The sequence below is a fragment of the Manis javanica genome, chromosome 15, assembly GCF_040802235.1.
Source record: "Manis javanica isolate MJ-LG chromosome 15, MJ_LKY, whole genome shotgun sequence".
Lineage (NCBI taxonomy): Eukaryota > Metazoa > Chordata > Mammalia > Pholidota > Manidae > Manis > Manis javanica.
The window spans coordinates 85,036,109-85,059,170 of record NC_133170.1 but is presented as its reverse complement, the minus strand read 5'-3'; the positions used below and the strand labels follow the sequence as shown (position 1 = coordinate 85,059,170).

The window sequence follows — 23,062 nt, the reverse complement described above, 5'->3', positions numbered from 1 at the left end:
AGTAGTTTTGATCAGAACTTAAAACTATTACTTTAACCTTCAGTGAACACTGAAAAATAGGCTACTGTAAACTGTTACAGTAGCATTCTTCAAATTGATACATTTATGAACGTATATTATCCTTTTTGGAAATGTGCTTTATAGCACAGTTTCTTATTAGGCACAAAATATGTCTATGTAACTTAGCAAACTAAGAATTTTGGTTACTACAAAAATTCTCAGGCTGTTTGCATATATATATACTGTTATACATTAATACAGTATTATTATTAAGATATTTATTTGCTAGGCTTGCTTACTTATTTTTAGCAACTATGCTAGATTACTTACAAAACCTTTACTGATTCTTAAAAGATTTAGCAGATAACATTGACTTAAATGACTTTAGGTAAACTTAGGCAGCTGATAACAAGGCCATGCCCGCCGCAGCTAAACTCAAATTAGCATTCATGCTTAACATTTTTTACTAGATTCTCTGGAAGTTCTAGAAGTTCAATCTTCACAAGCGCTTGTTTTTAAATAAAGTATTTTTCATTCATACACTTAGACACACAAACGTACAAACTGAGATATAACAACTACAGTCAGCAACACTTTTCATATAAAAACATATACACAGACAAACTGACATAAAGATTTGAGTTTCTAATAGTCAATTGCCTTCTTTCTTCTTAGCTTCTTGTCCGTGGCTTCTGGAACCAGAGGGCGGGAGGGGCGTGTTCCGGTGGGGGAAGAGGGCGGTGAAGGCGGAGGGAGAGGGGGAGGGGGTGGCGCAGCCCCCGGAAGAGGAGAGCGGGAAGGCGGCGTGGCTGGGAATGCAGGACTTCAAGATGGAGGCGACACGTGCGAAGACAAGGGACTTAGAGATGGTGGTGGAGAGAGGGGGAGGGGATTGCGAGCTGAGGGAGGCGGGCGACTGAGGTTCTGGCGAATCTGAAAAGGAAGGACTGGGCAGAGTAAGAGGCTGACAATCCTTAACTGGAGATCAGGCCAGGAGAACCTGCGCTATAGAACACTTAACATAAAGGTCTGGGCGGGAATGCAAAGTCCAAAAAGCCTGCACGTATGGGATTTCATTCTACTTTCCGCACAGGTGGCAATAATTAGTTAAGTCGGTGAGGAGGCTAAAATCAAAAGTTCCCTCAGGGGGCCAGCGAGATGGGTTGTCAAGGGATACTGAGGCCGGCCTCAGAGCTAAGGAAGACTAACTTCCGTTAGTGGACTTCCGGGGACAAACATAGAGCAGCCAGATCAGAAATGAGACACCGCAGCGGGTCTGAGCCTGTGCGTTCATGGGCTGGTTTCCCATGTCTGCGTTCACTTCCTAAAAAAAAAAAAAAAAATCCCGCTGAGAGAAGCGCCCAGCGTCCCAAGTGCACCAAGTCAGGGGAGACGGCCTGGGAGCCTGGGTGAGGGACGTCTCCCCCACCGCAGGGCCAGGGGCGAGTATCCCACATACTTGCAATAGATGGGCTGAATGCCCAGACCTGGTCGTAGCTACGATTTAGGACGGAGCAGGTGAAACGGAGTTAGGAAGGGAAGCAGACTGGGGGAAACTGAGGGACTCACCGGAAAATAATCTACGCAGCGGAGAGCAGGCTGAGGTCCTGGGTCGGGGAAGGAGGGGGCGGGGCCGCCGGTGGCCGGTCGGGGCCCCGCGCTCACACTCCTCCCGGGTTTCGGCACCATATGTAAGATAAATTCTAGCCGAAATAAGCAGGCAAAGAGGGGCAACAAAGGGCCAGGTAATTTATTTAAATACCCCCGGGTGAGGTTCTGTGGCCTTGTCAGAGGCCAGAGAAGTCACACCCAGTTAGGGAGGTGGGGTGCTTATAAGGGGTTAGGAGGGGGAGGAGTGGGCAAGCTATCCTAGGGGGCGTGGAGAGGTATGATTGGCTAAAGGTGACATTATAGTCAACTAGAAACATTTTTCTTTCCATGAGGGAGGAGGCTGACATCCGGGTCTTAGTTGGCACATCAGGATGGAATTCAGGGAGACCTGTCCCCTTTCCATATACGGCACGGACTTTGGGGTCTGGTCTGTTCTCCCCCTATGGCATCTCTCTGTTCTGTGTGCATGTCCTTGTTTTTCCTTTCTCCAGCCTAACAATAAGGGAAGTGTAAAGTAAAACTACAATGGGATGCCACTTCACATCTAATTAGGTTGGCTATCATATGTGTAAAAACAATAACCAGTGTTGGTGAAATATGGAGAAATCGGAACTGTTGTACATCATTGATGGGAATACAAAATGGTGCAGCTGCTATGGAAAACAGTATGATAGTTCCTCCAAAAATTAAAAAAACAATAATGAAATGATCCAGCAATTCCACTTCTGGGTATATACCCCAAGTGATTGAAAGCAGGGTCTCAAAGAAATGTTTGTTCATGTTCATAGCAGCATTATTTACAATAGCTAAAAGATGGAAGCAACCCCCAATATCCATTGGGATGATGAATGGTGTATATTCTCATATACTGTGGTATATACCACGGAATATTAGTCAGTCAGAAAAAAGGAATATAATTCCGCAGTATGCCACAAAATGGATGAAACTTGAAAACATTATGCTAAGTGGAATAAGCCAGTCACAAAAGGACAAATATTGTATGATTCCACGCATATGAATTCCTCAGTGTAGTCAAATTCATAGAGACAGAAAATTGAATGGTTGTCAGGAAGGGGAGAATGGGCAGTTGTTTAACGAGGACAAAGTTTTAGTTTTGCAACATGAAAACAGTGATGGTGACGGTTGCACAACAGTGTGAAAATACTTAATGCCATGGAACTGTGCATGTAAAAATGGTTATGATGGTTAATTTTGTTATATATTTTTTGCCATAATTAAAACTAAAAAAACTTATTAACATGTAATCAACAGAAAAATTATTACTAAAATATTTTGCTTTCTTTTTTTGTACTAAGTCCCCAGAATCTGGTGTGTATTTTCCGTGGACAGCATATCTCAGTCACATTTCAAGAACTTCATAACCGCTTGTGGGTAGGACTGCACGGGTTTAGGCTTTTTTCTTTCTTTATTTTTCTTTTTAAAAAGTCCTATAATTCTTTGTTGGCTTCAAAGAAAAACAAGATTACTTTCTTTTCAGTGTTACTGTTATGGTGAGAGCAGTGGTTTTTTTTTTAAATTAAGGTATCATTGATATATAATCTTATGAAGGTTTCACATGAGCAACATTGTGGTTATAACATTCACCCACATTACCCAGTCCCCCCCGCTGCCTGTCCCATCACAGTCACTGTCCATCAGTATAGTAAGATGCTGTAGAATCATTACCTATCTTCTCTGGGCTATACTGGGAGTAATGGTTTTTGTGACTTTGATATCTCCAGCAGAAGTGGAACTCCTCATTTGTTAAAGTATACAGCTAATTATGGGTCATGGGCTTTCTTGTTCTGTCTCCTATAAAAAAGAAACATTAGGGGACAAAGGCCAAAAGATCTCATGGCTGCCCTCACTCGTTCCTGGGTGGGCGCCCTGGTCTGGGATCTGGTAGGAGTCCTTCCAGCTCATGAACTTACACATTCTTACATTTGTGTATAGTTATAAGCAAAATACAGTTTTGCTTTGAGTGTTTAAAATTTTATAGAAATCTCTTGTGCCATTCTGTAACTTGCATTTTTTCCATATTGCCATGGATGGGCCTAATTTATTCATTTTTAACTACTCATGCCAGTAAGTAGAGAGACAAGGTGTTGGGGCAAGGAAAGAGGCTTTATTTGGAAAGCAAACAGACCAGGAAGATGGAGGACTCCTGTTCTAAAGCACCATCTTAACTCAGGGTTGACTGTGAGCTTCTTTTATGCTAGGGAAATGGGGAGCAGCAGGGGGCACAGGTTAGGGAGTGACTGAAGGCTGCAGACATATGGGCACCAGTGAGGGTCCAAGGAGAGCTGAGAAGCTCCCTGTCCTTGGTTAGCTGACTCTCTCCCACCTAGGTCTGGTCCCGACATTCCTACAGCTCTTTGACAAAGTAATCATTATTTGCATACATATTTCCCTATCTCCTGGAGGGGGCAACCTTTGGGTGAGGAGCTAATTGTAGAAATCTCAAACTGTAAGCAAAATTGCCTTTGATAATCAACAAGCCTGTGTGCAGGGCTGCAGGACTGAGCTGAAGCCCTTTTCCTTTTTTTTTGCCTTTTGGCCCAAAGGCTGAGGCAGCAAAGAAGACAAATACAATCATGGAGGCAGAGATGCCGAGCTTTTTCTGTTATATTCTAAGGAATTGGTCATGAGGGGAAAATCCGAACAACTGCTCTCTGGTCAGGACTCAGTCCTGCAGAGTCTTAAGTGCCATTCCCAGGATCTGCTCACCACGAACAGGGATGGTGTGCTAAGATTGCATTTTAGAATAATAATCTGGCTGCTGACCAGGGAGATTGGATATTGCAGTAATGCTACCAAAGGTGATTTTTTGGGGAGGGTGGGTCACTGAAGTGGGTGGAGAGCATGGCTTCTCTCTGCCTAGAGAGGGCGGCTGCATCTGGTCAGGAAGGTTCTCTCCTTGGGGGAGGGAAGTTAGGTCTTCCTTAAACAAGGAGCGTGGAGGACCAGGGAGGCCAAACTATTAAGTTTTCTAATAACAGATCCTCTTGCCAAGGGACTTTCTCTGAATCTCAAATTCGGGGGCAGGGTCTTCTTACTGGATGAGGGAATGGGGGGTGTCCTAGCCACAGACCTCAGGAGCCCCAGTGTTGTGGGTTGGGTTTATTCTCCTTGGTTCTTGTCCCTGCTGCAACGAAGAATTGAAAGGCAGAGACACAGTAGCAAAGCAGAATGAAAGTTTTATTTGACTACATTCCAGAGGAGGAGAGGGCCAGAGTCAAGGCAGACAAAGGCAGGAAAGGGAAGCTCATTGAACTCCTGCTCAGCATGGGGCAACCCCCTTCCCAACTCCCGAGTCCAGTGCCTGCTTGAATCTGCACAGTGTGGGAACTAAGCCCCCACCACCCCAGGATTTGGGGGAGCCACAGAGCACTGGATGGAGTGAGGTTATATTCTGAGAACTTCCCAAGGCAAAGAAAGGAGATATTTTAGGCAGGCTACTAAAGAGTGTGATAGTACAGCTGCAGTCCTGTCGGGGTCACCCAGGCTGCAGGAACTTGTAAGACCAAATCAGAGCTCTCAGCGGCCCCTTCCTACTTATCTGGGGTAGAACAGAGAGAGTGACACACTCGAAGAAAGGGGAGTGAGGGCAGCCTCAAAGAGGAGGCCCAATTAAGGGTTTAGGGTCTGGGGTTTATAGGGCCTTTTTGGTAAGGGTCAGCCTAAAGCATGATGTATAGAGGTGATTTATAAATTCTTTGAAGTTCTGTCTTAAAAATAGGGTTATTTAGGTGACCGTGTTGGTCTGGATTTCGGCATTCTTTATCCACATAGGTTTGTTTACACCTCAGATGTCTGTCTATTGCCCTGGTTACAAAGTTACTTGATAAAGGGGCTAGAAGAAGAACAGCATACAGCTTAAGTTCAAGCATAAGCTGGGCCTTTACAGTGGCATGGTCTACTTGGTACAATGAAGACATGGGCTGCACTCTGTTACTTTTCTTTATCTTGGGAATATCCGGACATTCCAAGGCACTTCTGGCCTTTGAAACTTCAACTCATTAGTTAATAAAATTAACTTATTAACTCTGTGAGCCCTTTCTGGCTCTCTGGTTTTATGTGGTTAACTCTTTGAGTCCCTTTTAATGGGCTCCACTGGCCTTATTCTCCCTCCACCCGCTCAAATCCTGTCTTTCTGCCTAACACCAGGGTTGCAGTTGCAGGAAACGGGCCCTGCAAAGGAAGTGAGGAAGTTCCAGGACCACCCACTGCAAACGCTGAATGGCCCTACAGTGCTTTTGCCTTTTGCAGGAGGATTAGCTGGAGTGGAATGAAAACGACCCCAGCGATTTGGGAGGGGCAGCTCATTCCTTCCTGGACTGGGCTCTGGGCTCTGGGCACAGAGGGCGGCCGCCGCACCCCGGGGACTCCAAAGCCTCTCCTCTCTCAGCCCCTTCCCTGGATACGGGGAGGTGGTTTGGGCCACTGTAGACCGCTCAGCCCTTTCGAACATCTGTGCCGCAAGCGCCCTTGGCGTCTCGTTTCCCATTACCACCCCTCCTGCCCCATTGACAAAGGTAGACACTGAGGTCCCAGAAAGAGTTACGGCCTGGCAGCGAACCACCCCCAGGTCAGAGTTCCAGTCCCCCAGTGCCTTTCGCACCTTGACACCTGCAGCCTGAACCGTGGAAAGGAAAGCGGGCGCTGATTGGCCCAAGGTTCTCAGAGCCATCCAATGGGCGCGGGAGGGGCGGGGCCGGGCACGGGTCCTTGGCTGTGCGCGCGCCGCTTTGGGCTCCGCGTCTTGGCGGTTCCTACCCGCAATCCTCGTCGCGGTCCTGTTCACCGGGTCTCACCGCCATGAGCCTGGAGCTGTACCTGGACCTGCTGTCCCAGCCCTGCCGCGCCGTCTACATCTTCGCCAAGAAGAACGGCATCCCTTTCGAGCTGCGCACGGTGGAGCTGCTCAAAGGTGGGCCCTCCCCGCCCCTCGCAGGCGCGCCAGGGGTCTGGACCCCCTGTGTGCAGCCCTCTGACCCCCACACACGGCTTGGTGTGTCCTCCAGCACTGGCCTGGGTAGGGAGGTACTCAGAAGTGAGCCAGACCTGGGGTCCTCCAGTGGGGAGGGGCCTTGAGGGTTGGTGTAAAGAAAGAAAGAAGAGCTGAGCTGCTGGAGGCTGGGTGGCTGAATGTGGCAGGAGCTCCTGGCGAGAGCCAGGTTGGACTGAGGGCTGGGAGCAGGTGTGGCCGGTCACCCAGCAGGCACAGGAAAGTGGATTGCAGGGGGCAAGCCTAGGGCCCACGGAAGAGGCTGGAGTGTCTGCCATGTCTGCCCACCCGCCTCACTGGTCTCCCACAGGCCAGCACCACAGCGATGCCTTTGCCCAGGTGAACCCCCTGAGGAAGGTGCCAGCCTTGAAGGACGGGGACTTCACCTTGGCTGAGAGGTAACTGTTCCCTGGGCTGCTACCACCCTTGGGGGGCCAGTCAGCTGTCTGTGTGTCTGCTTTGGTGACCTGGATTGCAGTCTTGGTGCCCTGAGCATTTGTGCCAGCCCCAGGGTGGAGGGTGGGCTGAGTTGGGCAGAGGTGCCCAGGGCTGGGAGGAGCTGATGATGTCCTGACATCCCCACTCCCCCCTGCATGATACAGTGAAGAAACTTAGGCCAGGAGAGGAGAGGGACCTGCCCAAGGTCATAGGGCCTAGCCTACCCGCAGGCCCCCTCTCTGCCAACCCAGCCCTCGGATGGAAGGAGAGCCACGAGGGCTAAGCACCGAGCAGCAGCTTCCCTGTGCACTTTAGAGCTGCCACTTCTGCAAATGCTGAGGGCAAGTACCAGTCCTGTGGGAGTCAGGGGAACATCCAGAGAGCTCCAGTGGCTGCTTGCTGAGCCTCCACCAGGGCCAGGAGCCGTCGAAGCCCTTGCCCTCGTGGAGCTCTCATTCCAGAAGGGCGGCACTGACAATAATCTGGGTAAACCTGTAACATATCAGGTAGGCACGAATGCCAAGGAGGAAATGAATAGGGTGAGTGGGGCGGGGTGGGGGTGATTTTGAGTAGGTTGTTCAGTGGAGGCCCCCTTTAAGGGGAGGCATCTGGGCAGAGACCTGCAGGAATAAGGTGCAGTGTGTGTGGAGAGGAGGGTTCCGGCCGGAGGGAACAGCGAGGCTTGAGGCACGGGCAGAAGAGCGAGGAGCCAGCATGGCTGGGGTGGGCACAGAGAGAGCAGGGGGTGAGGTTGGAGGGTAGCCTGTGGGACTGGGGAAGACTGCCTTTTGCTGTAGGTGAGATGGGACCATTGGGGGATTGTAAGCAGTGATCCGACTTATGTTTTAAGGGCTCCCTCTAGCTAGGGTGAGGAAGCTAATCCAGGAGAGAGGTGCTGGGCCCCAGACCAAGAGGGTACTGGTGCAGGCAGAGGCAGTGGTCAGTTCTGACTGTTCTTGGAGGTTAAGCCAAAGGGTTTGTTGAGGGGTTGGAGGTAGTTGGGAGAGATGAGAGCCCAGGCCAGCCTCCAGGTTGGTGGCTGAACAGCGGTACCCTTTACTGAGACTGCAGAGTACCTCCATGGTAGAGCCAGATTCACATGCCACGGAGGCATTACTCGGGGGTTCAGGCTGAACAGGAGTCAGGGAGGGCTTTCTAGGGGAGGGGGCTAGAGGCTCTGGTCAGGTGCAGAGGGGGTGGGACAGGGCAGGAAGCAGTGCCTCCTCTCACCTGGGGGGTCTTGTCCTAGCTCCAGGAGTGTGTGAGCAGGTAGCTGGCCACCGTGCTCTTGGCACGTCCATGCTTTGGATGTGTTGGGGAGTAGTAGCCGAGTTGCCCCTGTCCTTCGACACCCATGCTGGGTGCCCGTTCCTCACGGAAGCCCTCCCTGAGCACCCTTCCCCACTTTTGAAATCCCAAATTTTGTTTTTCATTTGGTACCCTTAGTTCAGATGACAGGATGACTCAGTGTAAAGCTGTGTGATCCTGGGCAGTCACTTGACCTTTCTGAGCCTCACCTTCCTACCTTGCACCATGGAGATAGTGAAATGCTCCACCCATAGGAGTTGGGGAAATGTGAGCAGTGGGGTGCCTGCCCTGCCCCCACCAGGGCCAGCTCCTGTGGAATGGCTGAAAAGTGGCAGGTATGTGACCCTTGTCCCCATCATGTCCCCCAGTGTGGCCATCCTGCTCTACCTGAGTCGCAAGTATGAGGCCCCTGACCACTGGTACCCACAGGACCTCCAGGCCCGTGCCCGTGTGGATGAGTACCTGGCTTGGCAGCACACGACCCTGCGGAGTTGCTGTACCCGAGCCATGTGGCAGAAGGTGAGCCACGGGGAGATGGGACCACTCCCAGGCTGCTCGAGGGACAGTGCTTTCTGCTTCAAGAATTTAGTGAAGATCTAAGGCCTAAGAATACCAAATTCTATATTGCCAGAGACTTATTGTCCAGCCAGCTTGTTTCCCAGTGGGAATGCCAAGGCAGAGCCAGGCTGTGACTCCTCCAATGGGCCTTGACTCCTCAGCTGCTCAAATTAATCCTATGCTCTTTGCACACTCCTGGCTGCCTGAAAATACTGCCTTTCGCGGGAGAAAAAAAATCCAATATTCACTTTGCTACACACATACTTTCTAGGTAAAGAGGTATTTAGTGACAAAAACAGGAAAAAGATAGGAGATATTTTGATGAATGTTAGTCTGATTTCTGGATATGCAAGGATTTCTAACCCTAAGAACAGTGGAAGATTTAAAGAAAAGCCTCTTAGACTTTACACAGACAATGAAATTCTGTGTGAGGAAAAAGGATTAAACTTAAAACAAGCAAAAAACTGGGCAAAGGAAACCGGCAGATTTAGTTGAAGGACAGAAAGATATGGTCAATAAATAGATGGAAACACATTTAACCTCAGTAAAAATCAAGTAAATGCATGTTAAAAGAGCATGTACACACCATTTTTACCTACTGAATATGCAGGTGTACTCTTGAGTTTTTATTTGTAGAAAACTTAAAACAGCACATGGGGTGGGTGCCATGGGCGTGAGGAAATGTGAGATGGGCATGCTCATACTTTAGTGCAGGAGGGTTGCCACTGTTCTGAAGGGCCATTTGACAGAAAGTAGGTTTCCATAACCTTAAAGTGTCTTCCTTGAGCCTCATGGGGCTGGGGGAGGGGCCTCCTCAAGCTTGGTGGTGAGGCAGGGATGGAGCCCAGTGCATTTGAGGGCAGAATGGAGAGGAGGTGGGGAGTGGGGAGAGGTTGCTGCTGCACTCGTGAGGGCCTTTGTGAGGGCAGTGGGGAGCCACAGAATGCTATATGCAGGGAGAAGATATGGGCAGACGGGGATTGCAGAAGGATCCCGCTGACTGCCAGCTGTGAGGACTCAGGGAGAGACAGAAGCAGTTTGTGTTGGAGTAGATGAGGCCTGGGCTGGCTGTGGCAGTGAGTGGAAAGGGGTGTGGTATTGAGAAATCCAAAGGATTGGGGATAGATTTGATGACAGCAGGAACTAGCCTGGGCTTTGGGCAGACCCCAAGCCCTCTGGTCTGTTTGCCTACCCACCAGCTGATGTTCCCTGTGTTCCTGGGTGAACGGGTGCCCCCCAAGACCCTGGCATCTACTTTGGCTGAGCTGGACAGGTGTCTGCAGCTGCTTGAGGACAAATTTCTGAAGGACCAGGACTTCCTTGCTGGGTCCCACATCTCAGTGGCTGACTTGGTGGCCATCACAGAGCTGATGCATGTGAGTGTCATGGAGGAGGGTGGCCCACCGGGCAATGAGGTGTCCTGGAGGGAGCCAGTGTTCCAGCTCACATTGCCCTTTCTAGCTGTGGGACTCTGGGAAAATCACTTACCTCTCTGCGCCTCAGTGTTCTGATCTGTAAAATGGGGCTTCAGAACCCCACCCTGCAGTGATAGTGAGGAGCTTCCCAGTATCTCCTGGGAGAGAACCTTCAGCCTGTCACATGTGGCAGAGGAGGGAAAATCTACCCAGGGCATCCCTAAGCCAGGTCACACTGCCTTGTGCTTGATTGTGCCTAGTCCCTCTACCTGGCACTCTCTCTCCATAGCCTGTCAGTGCTGGCTGCCAAGTCTTCAAAAGCAGACCCAAACTGGCTGCATGGTGCCAGCGTGTGGAGGCCGCAGTGGGAGAGGACCTCTTTCAGGAGGCCCATGCAGCTGTCATGAAGGCCAAGGACCTGCCTCCAGCAGACAGTGCTGTGAAGGAGAAGCTGAAGCCCTTGGTACAGGTTTTGTTGCAGTGAGTTGCAGTGTGGGGCCTGCAGAGCCACTGACAGTGGAGACTCTGTTGTCAGAATAAAGAGATGGAGCTGCCTGTCCTTGGCTGTGAGCAAGACACCCTGCGCAGGCCCTGGCCCACAGTTTCCTCCATGCATTAGCCCTTCATTAGCCTTCTCTCATCTGTCTGCTTATTTTACCCCTTCCCCTTCTACTCTGATTTCCATGTGACCTCTGTAAAGAGCTTTAGTAAACACAAATTTGACCAGTCCCTCCTCCGTTTGAAACCTTTCAAAGTTCCTCAGTGCTCTGGGGCTAAAGTCTGAGTCACTGAACTTTGCACTCAAGGCCTTGTCCCCACCCCTCCAGGGCACCCCCTTCTGGTCGCATATGGTAGTCCATAATTTGCAGAGATCCGCTCTCCCAGCTTCCACCTTGGCCTCCTGGCCTTGGCTCAGGCTGTGTTCCCACTGCTTAAAGGGCCCCTCCGCACCCTCTTTGGTGAGGGTGCCCTCTGGTTGGTGCCCATCCTGGTCTGTTGGTGTTTGTCACTGTGTACTTCCTTGATGTCCCCGGCCCCGGGCTGAGTTAGGGTCCCTTAGCCCCACTGCTTCCTTCCCTCAGTCCTGTCAGGGAGCTGGTTCGACGCCCCCTGGGCCGAGCACATGTTACAGGTGAAGGCTGACCTGTGGAAGAGGTGCTTGTCTCCCAAGGTGGTGTGCAGGACCGGTTCATGAACTTCCTTGCAGGGAGAAAAGTCCCAGGTCAGACCCTGCCCTCCAGGTGTTGCTGAGACCTTGCCATCCTGCATCTACTCATAACCCCAGCCACTGTCTTCTCCATGCCCCTTCTGGGTCCCAGACTTGCCTTCTATCCCTGACCTTTCCCCTCAGGACTGTCACAATCTTTTTGTCTTGTGTCTTAGACCCTCAGATATCTGAGTCATCTGATAACCTGTTACTGGGACAGGGTCATGAGCAGAGAGAGCTTCTTGACCTTCGTGCTTTCCCATAGAAGCTCCTTTTATATGCACACTTTTATAGAGTTTTAGATGTGTAATTGTTCATATACACCCACACAATTTCAATTATATTTTTCATTTGTGTTTCAGACAACTTCACAACACTGATGAGAATACCATGTTTAGCCATATTAACAAATAATCACGTTTTAAATAACACCTTTTGTTTTGCCTCTAAAAATACAGGGTGCCATAAACATGGCTGGCAATTTATCTGGGACCTGGCTCTCACCCCTGGTGGATAGTACTTCACTATGAGGCAGATGGCTCTGGGGGCCAGGTAGAGATGCAGTGAGCCCCAGGGTCTCTGCTCGGCCCCACCCAAGTCCACACGTGTCACTAGGTCTGATTAAGAGTAGCGCAGGTTCCCACATTAGGCGAAGTTGCTTGATTTTGAAATAGTGGCAACTCATTCAAAACAACTCTAAGCCTCAGTGACGATGTAACGTCGAGCCTGGGGAAGGCCCCCCACAAGTGTGTGTGTTTTGGGGGTGTTTAGACCTCCATGTAAATAAATATAAGCTGCGGAGACCACGGCAGCCCTATAAGACCATAGGAGAAAGTGTGGCTGGAGCTGGGGCGGGGCCACGGCTCCGCCAATGTCTCGTTGTGGGTGGGGTTATAAGGAGCGGGCCGGGCCTTAGGACTTCCGGAAACCAGCGCCCGCGCACACGCAAGCTGTCGGCCGGGAGTGCAGCCCAACCAGCCAATTGCGGAGGGCGCTGCGTGCCTGCCCAGCCAGTGAGAAGCCTGGTTTGTGTCGCCCCACCCCTGCTCCCCATTCCGGACCTTGGGACACCTACCATGACATTTCGCGTTCACTCTGCCGTGACCGCTTACGCGTTTTCCGCCGGCCATGCCTTTCGTTGAGCTGGACACGAACTTGCCCACCGGCCGTGTGCCTGCGGGATTGGAGAAGCGGCTCTGTGCGGCCACCGCAGCCATCCTGAAGAAACCCGAGGACGTGAGCGTGGGCCGGGGAGCGCGGCGGGAGGAGGTTGGTGGACCAGGGAGGCGGCTCTGTCTACGCCCCAGCTCCCCCTCCGAGACCCTGCCGCTTCCTCCCAAGGACCCCCTCCCGCCCACCTTCCCAGCTCTGACTTCAAGGTCTCCGTGACCCGCGTCCACACCCCCCCGTCTGCTCCTGCTCTGTGTCGCCGTGACCCCGCCGTGACCTCCAAGGACCCCGGCCGGAGCCCGACTGCGTTTAAAGCCTTGCTCCCACCCCTCCAAGGATACCCCCCTTCTGGTTGCCCACAGTAGTCCATCATCTGCAGACCCCCTCTCCCCGCTCCCAGCCCCCACCTCGGCCTCCTGGCCTTGCCGCTTACAGGGCTCCTCCTCACCCTCTGCCTGATGCCCCTCCTAGCCTTTTGGCATCTGAAATTTACTTACTGGTTGTGGGCGAGGAAGGCGACCCGGCTTCCCTCAGTGCGACCCTGGCCTGCCCCGGCTTCAGATGAAACGTAGTGTTTCTCGCAGCGCGTGACGGTGACCGTGAGGTCCGGCCTGGCCATGGTGGTGAATGGCTCGAATGAGCCCTGCGCGCAGATGCTGGTCTCCTCCATCGGTGTGGTGGGCACGGCCGAGGAGAACCGTGGCCACAGTGCCCGCTTCTTCGAGTTCCTCACCAAGGAGTTGGACCTGGGCCAGGATCGGTGCGTGGGGTCAGGGAGAATATGCTCCCGGGACTGCTGCGTGAACTGGACAGTGATTCCCACCCACCTCAGAGCCCCCCCAAAGGTTGTGGGGAAAAAATCACATTCCTCTTACGCTGCCCAGGAAGGGCCTATTTCCCCTGGGACCCATGACAGGCCCCGGGGTGATAGGTCCACGTGCAGGGTGGTAGTGGAATTGAATGAATTCCTGGCACTACACTGGTCCCTGTGGTGCCTGGACCTCTCAGACCTCTCTGCTACCATCTTTGAAGTGGCAAGACTCTCCTTCAATCACTCCCGGGGGAACTGCAAGGGTCACGTGGGATGACAGTGCAGTATACCTGCCTTGGCACCCTGCAGGCTAGGGTGCCGTTACCCTGACAAAGCCATAGCCATTTATCATCTGCCTCCAGCCTTCTCCACATCTTAGAAAATAAAGAGTAATTTTCTAGGAGAATTTGGGGAGGCTGGTCAGGAAGAATTATGGGTATGTCTTGAGGCTGTGACCTGTGGGCCTGTGGCCCAACCAAATCCCAGGTGACATCCCAGGGAGGGTCACAGAATGGTGGAAACATTGGCTGAGATGTTTGGAGACATGAGTCCTGGGTCCAGCACAGCTGGGGCCCCCCAGACAAATGTGGAAGTGAACTATCTCTGGTTTGTAGCCTTCTCTTCTGTGAATAGAGGGGCATGTATTAAATGATCTCCCAAGAAGCCCCTTCAGCCCCCAGACCTGGGATTCTGTGGCAGGATTAAATTTTCTCCCTCAGTAAAAAATACTGCTGAACCAAGTCCATGCCTAGGAGGCACAAAGGGCATGAGCAGCTCAAGAACCTTCCAGAATGGAGCCTTTGTTGGCCCAGTTAGATTGGTGAGGGATGGTCACTCCTGGGGTGTGCTCAGCCTGATCCTCAAGCTGGGAAGAAATAATACTAACAGTACGTACTGTGCCACATACTCTACAGGTGCCTTACATACATGATCGCCCTGTCCTTACTCCCTCTTGTAGACATGCCATACCTGGAGAAGTAGATGCCTCCATTATGCCTATTTACAGATGGGAAAACTGAGGCTGTCACACACAACCCTTCTCCACTCCCCCAGGCTATCCCAAGTATCCTGGCGCTCTTTACCAAGAACTTCCCATCACTTCTGTGAGAGAGGCACATTTGGTCACTCTGTGGACATCAGTGGGGGTCACTCTGTATCTGGTTGTGAGCCAGGCTTTGAGAAAACAAAGGCAGCTGGAGCACTGCACATGCCTCCTGGGAGCTGGCAGTCTGGAAGAGGGCAGGCTGCCCCTCTGAGCCCACAGACAGAGTGCACAGTGACCACAGAGGCAGCTGTGTTGCATGTCTATCCAGGGGCAGCCACTACCCTACTCCTCACAGGGTTAAAGCCCACTGGGGGAGAGCATTCATGAGATGAGGCAGCTTGCAAAATGCCCAGTGGGCTTAGGTAGGCTGGCCTGGGAGCTGATGGGGGAGTGCCTGGCTAGGGGTGTTAGAAGATGAGGTATTAGCCAAGGAGCTGATGACATCTTTTTCTCTTTCCTGAAGGATAATTATCCGCTTTTTCCCCCTGGAGCCCTGGCAGATTGGCAAGAAGGGGACAGTCATGACTTTTTTATGAATGGCATGGAGAGCAACCAGGGTGTCTGTAAGCTGGCCACCCCTTTCAGAGAGGCCACCTGGCAGGGTAATGGTCTGGTGGATACCAGCTCTGGTCCCCCCTGCCCCCTCATCCCCACAGACATGCGCAGTACCTCACAGTTGTTATCTTCCCCATCCTCATGCCAAATAAATGAAGAGAGCCTCATCTTTCAAATATGACTTCTTTACCTTCCTTTGCCCCTCCCTCCCTGGCATTCTGGGCCACTCTGGGCAGCGGGCTTGGTTTATGAGGTGGATACTTTGGGATCCTGAGAGGTAGGATGTTTCCTGTTCTCAGGGCTGCTGTTTCACATATTGTATTTAGGCTGCTCAAATCCAAGGGTGGAGGGCTCAGCCCGGAGGCCCTTGCTGTCTGTGCCTGTGTGCAGGCTGGGAGGGAGGGGTTGGCAGCTGGTCTATCCTGGACCTTCCTACAGATTCTGCTGACCAGATGTCCCTGTCCTCAGCCTGGGCTCGCCTGGGTGTTCCCTGCCTACAGACTGCTGTGCCTAGGGAGAGCTGAGCTTCAGGGGACCTCTCCTGGGCATTCCTAAAGTCCATCTTCTCCCATGAGTCTTGCTGAGAATGCTCTGAGCACCTGGTGAAAACCTTAGTCCTAGAATTGGCAAACCTGGAAATGCAATGTCTGCCACTAGAAACTGAGCAGATGGGATCCCTGCCTCCCCCTATACCCTATCTAAATTACTCTTACCATGTTTTTGCATTTCAGAGGCTATACAGGTGGGGTGGGGGAATCCCATAGGTCTCCTTTTCAGTTTCCTTCTAGATATTTGAAGCAAAGTTTGCTTCACTTAGACACTGTGGTGGGTGCTGTGTTTCCCTGCACAGTTAAAGGTTTGATCATCTTTGTCTTTAGTGCACCAGTGTAATATCAGATTGAGATTTTTCAGTCTATGAAGTCCATCTGGTTAATAAAGTTAGTTTCCAATGGAATGTGCCTGTGTCTGCTGTGTTTGTACCTGACAGTTGCTGAGGACCCATTAAAAGCTAGAGCTTGGAGTTCCTTTCCCTAGCTTCCTGTCCCAGCTGCCTCTACACTCATTCCTTCTGCCAATAGGGGTGTGCGGTTGCCCACACGAGCTCAGGGAACCTTTGTGGGTTGAAGGAGAATGGTTGAAGTGCCCAAGGAGATTCAGGCCTAATTCCTGCTGGGACCTCCTGTCTGGTCTCCCCCCCTTAACCCTACTGTAGTTAGAGTGATGTCTTTTGTTTGCTGTGGGGACTGGCCCCTTCCCCCTCCACGGTGGCCTTGAGCTTTGCCCCTTGGTAATACCATGTTATCTGAGGTAAGCGTGGCTGGTACTGTTTCTCACCTCCAAACCCTTGCCACATAGCTCCCTGCTGCTTGGACCAACCCCCCACCACCAAGTATTTCACTCCAGAGCATCTTTCAAGGTCAAACTCAGGTGGGAACTGCATCCAAGGCTGCATGTTATCCGTGGAACTCTGAAACCATCTGTTTCTGTTTCTGTTCCCTGCCCCTCTCACCAAGGCTGTACTCTCAAAATTAAGGTTGGTGACTCAATTATTTTTATAACTCCTGGCATATCAGTAAAGGCTTTATTGTTCTGAAGTGACTCTTAAGTTATTCACCATTATTTTACTGTCTTTAAGGTCAAAGAGAAGTCCATAACATTCAAATTTAAATAATTCTTGCTGGATTCGGCTGTCAATCTCAGCCAGCGTGGAGCCTTCCCTAAAACCCTCCTAAGACTAACCTCCCTCAGCAGAGGCTGTCGTCACAAACCCTGCAAAGCTGGGTTTTCGGCTCTGGAATTGTCACTATCTTCCAGGACCGCTCATTTACCGGGTCTTTTTTCTTTCTTTTTCTTCTCTCTCTGTCACTTGCAATAGTTGTATCTGTGCCTTTTGGGCTTCAAATCCTTTTCAGAGAGAGGTGAGGCACGGGTAACATGGAGGGCGATGCTCTTCCTCCTCTTGTTCCCTTTAAGGGTTCCCCAAGTTTCCATTGCCTTGGGTAGCACCTGTCCCGGGTTCTAACTAACTCGGCCAGGCACCGAGCCCTGCGCTTCCCAAGTGTAATAAGTGGTGGGGCTGGGAGTCCGACTGCCAGCTAGAGGGCCAAGCTCACAACACGCGAGGCTCCGAAGCCAGGCCCAGGAAGGTTCACGGACACGTGCCACGCCGCGGGGCCGCACGGGACGCCGGCCGCAGTGGCGGAGCGCAGGCCGTGGGGGCGAGCGCTGCGTGCGCCCTTGCTGATTGGGTGGCCGAGCCGGCACCGGAGCCAATGGGAGCGCGCCTTGTTGTCAGGCGCCCAGTGGGCCGGCGCGGGGGGTCGCGGCGGGCAGGCCGTTGCCGTGGAGACTCCTGGAGAGGTCCCGGGTCGCCGGTTCGGTTGCAACCCCGGATGGGGGCGCGGCGCTCTACTGAGCCGAGGTGAGAGCGGGAGCGGGGGCCTCAGGGGCAGCTGGCGCGGGCCGAGGCCGGTGCGGATGCGGGGAACTCCTCCGGCAGTCCTAGTAACCCAGTCGGGGAAACAGAGGCCGGAGAGCGGGAGCTACGAGGCCGGGCCTCCGGGCTGCCCCGCGGGCCTGTTCGTGCCTCCTGCCGCCTCCCTGGGCCGCCGGGGACCGGCTCCGGGCTCGGGAGTGGCTCACAGCGACCCCAGCAGGAGCCACCGTTGATTTGCGTCTGCTGGGTGCACAGCCAGGTGCTAACCCCTGCTGGGAGCCCTTGGACGTCACCTTCCCAGCAGCCCTGCACGGTGAGGTGAGAGCTGGTGTTGGCGCCCTTCCCGGGGAGTGCAAAGGGCTGAAAGGTGAAGTGACTGGTCCAAAGTCACCCAGCTAGCCAGTGGGTCAGCCCAACTCCAGACCGAAAATCTTGACTGGCTGAGTTAACTGACACCGGCCGGTGTCTCGCGGGTGGCTTTGGGAGCCACTTAAGTCTTCAGGGCCCGGGTTCCTACGGGTCATTCCTTGCGGCTAAGGTACCTTCTGTGGGATTCAGAACTGTGGTTAGAACTATCCTTACAGAGATCTCCCTCAGCGGTCGGCAAACTTTTGTTGTCATGTAGTAATATTTATAATATTATTATGTGGTGAATATAACAGGTATAGTTACACTTTAAATAGCATTTTAGGTTTTGGGAGCCATAGTCTGTCTACTCAGTCTGGCATTGTACTGTGGGTACAGAGGCAGTAGGTAAGTGAGTGGCAGTGTTCCAGTAACATTTTATTTATGGACACAAACGAATTTTATATAATTTTTATATGATTACTATGTGTCACGAATTTTTTTCAACCATTAAAAAATGTAAAAGCAGTTTTTTGCTCCTGGGCTGTACAGAAACTGGGCTGATTACTTGTGGATCCCTCATCTGACAGTCCAAAGCCTGATACCAGAGGGAAAACTGGCACCCAGAGAGGGGCATCTTATGCCAAGTTAGTCACACAGCCAGGTAGTGCCACAGCTCAGCTTCAGACCTAGGCATGGCAGAATTGCCTGTTCATATCTTTTCCCCATTTGTCTATCAGGTTTTTGCTTTTCTGTTCCTCAGGATATTTTTTTAAGTGTGGTAAGATATACTTAATATGAAATGTACCATTTTAACTATATTTAAATGAGTTAAAACAATAACTTCCTTTTCTTCCCTCCCCCAGCTGTTGGCAGCCACCATTCTACTTTCTGTCTCTATGAACTTGATTACTGTAGGTACCTCACATAAGTGGAATCCTACAGTATTTGTCCTTTTGTGATTGGCATATTTCCCAGCACAGTATCTTCAAAGTTCATCTATGGTGTAGCATGTGCCAGAATGTCTTTCCTTTTTAAGGCTGAGTAATATTCCATTCCATGTATATACCATCTTTTCTTTATCCATGCATTTATTTGTCAGTGGATACTTGGGTTGCTTCTACCTTTTGGTTATTGAATAGTGCTGTGTCCCTCAGTTTTTAAAAGCTCTTTATATATTAGGAATATTAACTTCGTGGTATATGTTGTAAATATTTTCTCCCAGTTGAGGAATTGTCTTTTGACTTTCTGATTTTGTTGTCTTTCTAATTAAAACTTTTTCCAGTTTTATCGAGATATAATTGACTGACAAAGTACTGTGTAGGTTTAAGGTATACAGCATAATGATTTGACTTACACGTATTGTGAAATGACTGCCATAAGAAGTTTAGTCATCTGTCATTTTATGTAGATTTAAAAACAGTTTTTTGCTTGTGATGAGAACTCAAGATCTACTCCCAACAACTTTCAAATTCACAATACAGCAGTGTTAACTATAGTCATCATGTACATACATCCCTCATGCTTATAACTGGAAGTTTGTACCTTTTGACCACCTTTATCCACCTTCCCTCCCCCAAATACCCACCCTCCCTCTTCCAAATCTGATCTCATTTCCTGTGAAATTGGTTTGTTTATATTTCACATGTGAGACCATACAATCTCTGTCTGACTCATTTCTCTTAGCATAATGCCCTAAAATTCCATTCATGTTCCATCCAATGGCAGGATTTCTTTCTTTTTTCTGGCTGAATAATATTTCATTGTGTACATACACAACTTCTTTATCCTTTCATCCATCAGTGGGCACTTAGGTTGTTTCCATGTCTTGGCTATTGTAAATAATGCTTCTGTGAATGTGGGGATGCAGATATCTCTTCAACATAGTGTTTCCATTTCCTTTAGATACATTCCCCAAAGTAGAATTGCTGGATCATATAGTAGTTCCATTTTTTATTTTTTGAGGAACCTCCATACTATTTACTATAGGGTCTGTTCCAATTCACAGTCTCACCAATAGTGCACAGGGATTCTCTTTTCTCCACATCCTTACCAGCATTTATCTCTCATCTTTTTGATGATAACTATTCTAACAGACATGAGGTGATACTGTGATTTTGGTTTGTATTTCCATGTTGTGCCTATTGGCCATTCATTTGTATATCTTCTTTGGAAAAATGTCTAATCAGGTTTTTTGCCCGTTTTAAAATTGGACTATTTGTGTTTTTGTTTTTTTTTTACTGTTGAGTTCTATGAGTTCTTACATATTTTGAGTATTAACCCTTTAGCAGATAACTCATCTGCAAATATTTTTACTATTCCATAGGTTGTTTTTTCATGTTGTTGATCTTTGTGTGTTTTCGTTTTGTTTTGTTTTCTTTTTTGCCGTGCAGAAGCTTTTTAGTTTAATGTAGTCCCACTTGCTTAGTTTTGTTCTTTTTGCTTGTGTTGATTTTTTTGTCATGCAAATTTAAAACATTTTTATGTAGTTTATCAATCTTTTCTTTTACTGCCTCCGGACTTGAAATCGTAGTGAGAAAGCCTTTCCCTATATATTGTTAAAAAGGAATTTATCCATATTTTCTTCTGGTATTTATATGGTTTCATTTCTCTGACACATTTGGAATTTATATATATGGTGTGCGGTAAGGACCTAATATTCTTTTTCTAAATGGTTACCAATTTGTCCCAGCATCACTTATTACAAAGTTCATCTTGTGATTTGAGATGCCACCTTTGCCATATTTTAATCCCATATACTTGACCCGGTCTCTTTGTCTACGAATGTACCAGTACCACTGTTTTAAAATTATTAAGGCCTTATATAGTATATTTTAGTGTCTGGCAGGGCTCTTTTCTTTTTCACTGTGTGCTAGCTATTCTCATATGTAGTTTTTTCCTTATGGACTTTAGTATCAACTTGTTCAGTGTCTTGTTGGTATTTTATTAGGATTGCATTTAATTTAAATTAACTTAGGGAGAACTGACATCTTTATAGTGTTGAGTCCTGTCCAAGAACAGAAGTCGTCTTTTCCATTCATTCAAATTTAAAAAACACTACCAATTTTGTTAGTGTGTTTTAAAATTTTCTTTGCATAGGTTGCACATTTCTTGTTAACTTTAATTCTAAATATTTAATCATTGTATTGCTATTGCAAACAGGATTTTTCTCTATCATTATGTCTTCTGTTTATTGTATGTGAAGGATATTGATTTTTGAATGTTAATTTTGTATCATGCTACTTCACTGAGTTCTTTTATTATAAATAAAATTTTTATCATTGATTTTAGGGTTTTCCAGGTATTCTATCATATTACCTGCAATTAATGATAGTTTTACTTCTTCACCCATTCTTAGACCTTTAATTGGCTTTTCTTTTCTAATTGCATTGCTAATAATCCTAATACAACGGTGGATAGTAGCAGACATAATGGACATCCTTGCTCTGTTACTGATATTAATGGATATGCCTCTAGTGTTTCTCCATTAAATAAGACTTTGGTTTTAGGACTAAGGTATATATATTTTGCTATGTTAAGAAGGTATCCTGAAATTACTATTTTCTTCAATGTTTTTAATCACAATGGGTATTGAATTTGTCAAGGGCTTTTTTGTTTTCCACATTAATTTTTTAAAAATTAAAGTATCACTGATAGGCAATCTTATGAAGGTTTCACATGAGCAACACTGTGGTTTCAACATTCATCCCCCATTGCAGTCACTGTTTGTCAACGTAGTAAGATGCTGTAGACTCATTACTTGTCTTCTCTGTGCTTTACTGAAAGGCTTTTCCTTTATGGAGACAATATGATTTTTTTCCCCTTCGATGATTCCATTGTGTTTTCACACATGTGGTATGTATTTTCATTGTTAGCATTTCTTTACGTTTTTCCAATTTTAGTTGTGTTTCCTTTCATCTAGAAGTTGTTTAATAGGAGGTTCTTAAATTTTTAGATAGAAGCATGTTCCTTTTTCTTTTGTTGGTGTTGATGTTAGTAAATTTTAGTTTTAATATATTGTGATCAGAGTATGTTGTTTTAATATCTTTATTATAGAAGGTATTTTCTTTGTGCCCTAATATATTAGCTTTTTTTGGTAAGTGTGTTGTGTGCTGTGAGCACTAGAGAAGAATACATAGTCTCTGTTATCAAGGCGTAGAGTTTGATGTTCATCTGGAAGGCCTCCGATATTCGTTTTGTTGTTTAGATCTTCTATCTCCTTCCTTACTTTTTCTCCACTTGATCTGTCTTTTACTGAGAGTGATGAATGAGAGTCTCATATTATTAATGTGTTTCTGTTTTATGTGTCCTTGCCTCTTTTGTGGTTTTTGTTTCTTAAAGTTGGTTGCTGTGTTATTGGCATATATTCTTAGGTGTTTATATGATCGGTGTGAATTGTAACTTTTGTCACATTTAGTACTTGTGGGCTTGAATTATACTTTGATAGCTGGATTGCTCCCCTGTATTCTTTTTTTTTTTTTTTTTTTTTTTTTTAATTGGTTGTATCTTAGGCCCATGTAGTTTTTTTTTTTTTTTTTTTTTTTTTTTTTTTCTTTGAGAGGGCATCTCTCATATTTATTGATCAAATGGTTGTTAACAACAATAAAATTCAGTATAGGGGGGTCAATGCTCAATGTACAATCATTAATCCATCTCAAGCCTAATTCTCGTCAGTCTCCAATCTTCTGAAGCATAACGAACAAGTTCTTACATGGTGAACGAATTCTTACAGAGTGAATAAATTCTTACATGGTGAACAGTACAAGGGCATTCATCACAGAAACTTTCGGTTTTGATCATGCAATATGACCTATAAACCATCAGGTCAAATATGAATATTCGTTTGATTTTTGTACTTGATTTATATGTTGATCCCACATTTCTCCTATTATTATTATTATTTTTATTTTTAATAAAATGCTGAAGTGGTAGGTAGATGCAAGATAAAGGTAGAAAACATAGTTTAGTGCTGTAAGAAGGCAAATGTAGATGATCAGATGATCAGGTGTGTGCCTATGGACTAAGTATTAATCCAGGCTAGACAAGGGCAGCAAGACATCCACGGATGCAGAAGATTTCTCTCAAAGCAGGGGGGGTGAGGTTCTGAGCCTCACCTCTGTTGATCCCCAAATTCTCACCTGATGGCCCCCCTGC

General features: G+C 48.3%; 3 protein-coding genes across 16 annotated transcripts in view; all 3 read left to right on the top strand.

Moving 5' to 3' along the window:
* The first annotated feature begins 1,870 nt into the window (after positions 1–1,870).
* LOC108387168 (glutathione S-transferase theta-3-like) lies at positions 1,871–10,893 on the top strand. Of its 2 annotated transcripts, XM_017645369.3 has the most exons (5): positions 4,487–6,541; positions 6,930–7,017; positions 8,734–8,884; positions 10,123–10,299; positions 10,628–10,893. In XM_017645369.3, exons 1-5 carry the CDS (start codon positions 6,430–6,432, stop codon positions 10,820–10,822), a joined length of 723 nt encoding a protein of 240 aa, XP_017500858.1. In that variant the 5' UTR covers positions 4,487–6,429; the 3' UTR covers positions 10,823–10,893. The 2 variants fall into 2 exon arrangements, with proteins under 2 accessions (XP_036849110.1, XP_017500858.1); XM_036993215.2 differs by lacking the exons at positions 8,734–8,884; positions 10,123–10,299 and adding an exon at positions 9,574–9,581 and having other exon boundaries at positions 1,871–6,541; positions 10,636–10,893.
* Positions 10,894–11,211: 318 nt separating this feature from the next.
* Positions 11,212–16,081, top strand: DDT (D-dopachrome tautomerase). Of its 4 annotated transcripts, none has more exons than XM_036993217.2 (3): positions 11,212–12,781; positions 13,300–13,560; positions 15,035–16,081. In XM_036993217.2, the coding sequence occupies exons 1-3, from the start codon at positions 12,674–12,676 to the stop codon at positions 15,305–15,307; spliced, it is 642 nt and encodes a 213-aa protein (XP_036849112.1). In that variant the 5' UTR covers positions 11,212–12,673; the 3' UTR covers positions 15,308–16,081. The 4 variants fall into 4 exon arrangements, with proteins under 4 accessions (XP_036849112.1, XP_036849111.1, XP_017500861.1 ...); XM_036993216.2 differs by having other exon boundaries at positions 11,212–12,814; XM_017645372.3 differs by having other exon boundaries at positions 11,212–12,814; positions 13,300–13,475; positions 15,035–15,302.
* A 744-nt stretch (positions 16,082–16,825) lies between these two features.
* CABIN1 (calcineurin binding protein 1) overlaps positions 16,826–23,062 on the top strand; it is a 154,806-nt gene continuing 148,569 nt past the window's right edge. Inside the window, exon 1 of one of the 10 annotated variants that reach the window (XR_005054479.2) lies at positions 16,826–17,548. The gene's annotated coding sequence lies outside the window, so the exon portion shown is untranslated. The other 9 variants (XR_012125410.1, XM_073222374.1, XR_005054480.2 and 6 more) reach the window with 9 other exon arrangements.

Excerpts from the sequence above, each read along its gene's own strand:
- LOC108387168 (XM_017645369.3), top strand. The coding sequence starts at position 6,430 with ATGAGCCTGGAGCTGTACCTGGACCTGCTGTCCCAGCCCTGCCGCGCC. Across the intron at positions 6,542-6,929 it reads CACGGTGGAGCTGCTCAAAG|GCCAGCACCACAGCGATGCC; the intron begins GTGGGCCCTCCC and ends GGTCTCCCACAG. Across the intron at positions 10,300-10,627 it reads CCATCACAGAGCTGATGCAT|CCTGTCAGTGCTGGCTGCCA; the intron begins GTGAGTGTCATG and ends CTCTCTCCATAG.
- DDT (XM_036993216.2), top strand. The coding sequence starts at position 12,674 with ATGCCTTTCGTTGAGCTGGACACGAACTTGCCCACCGGCCGTGTGCCT. Across the intron at positions 12,815-13,299 it reads GGGGAGCGCGGCGGGAGGAG|CGCGTGACGGTGACCGTGAG; the intron begins GTTGGTGGACCA and ends TGTTTCTCGCAG. Across the intron at positions 13,561-15,034 it reads ACCTCAGAGCCCCCCCAAAG|GATAATTATCCGCTTTTTCC; the intron begins GTTGTGGGGAAA and ends TCTTTCCTGAAG.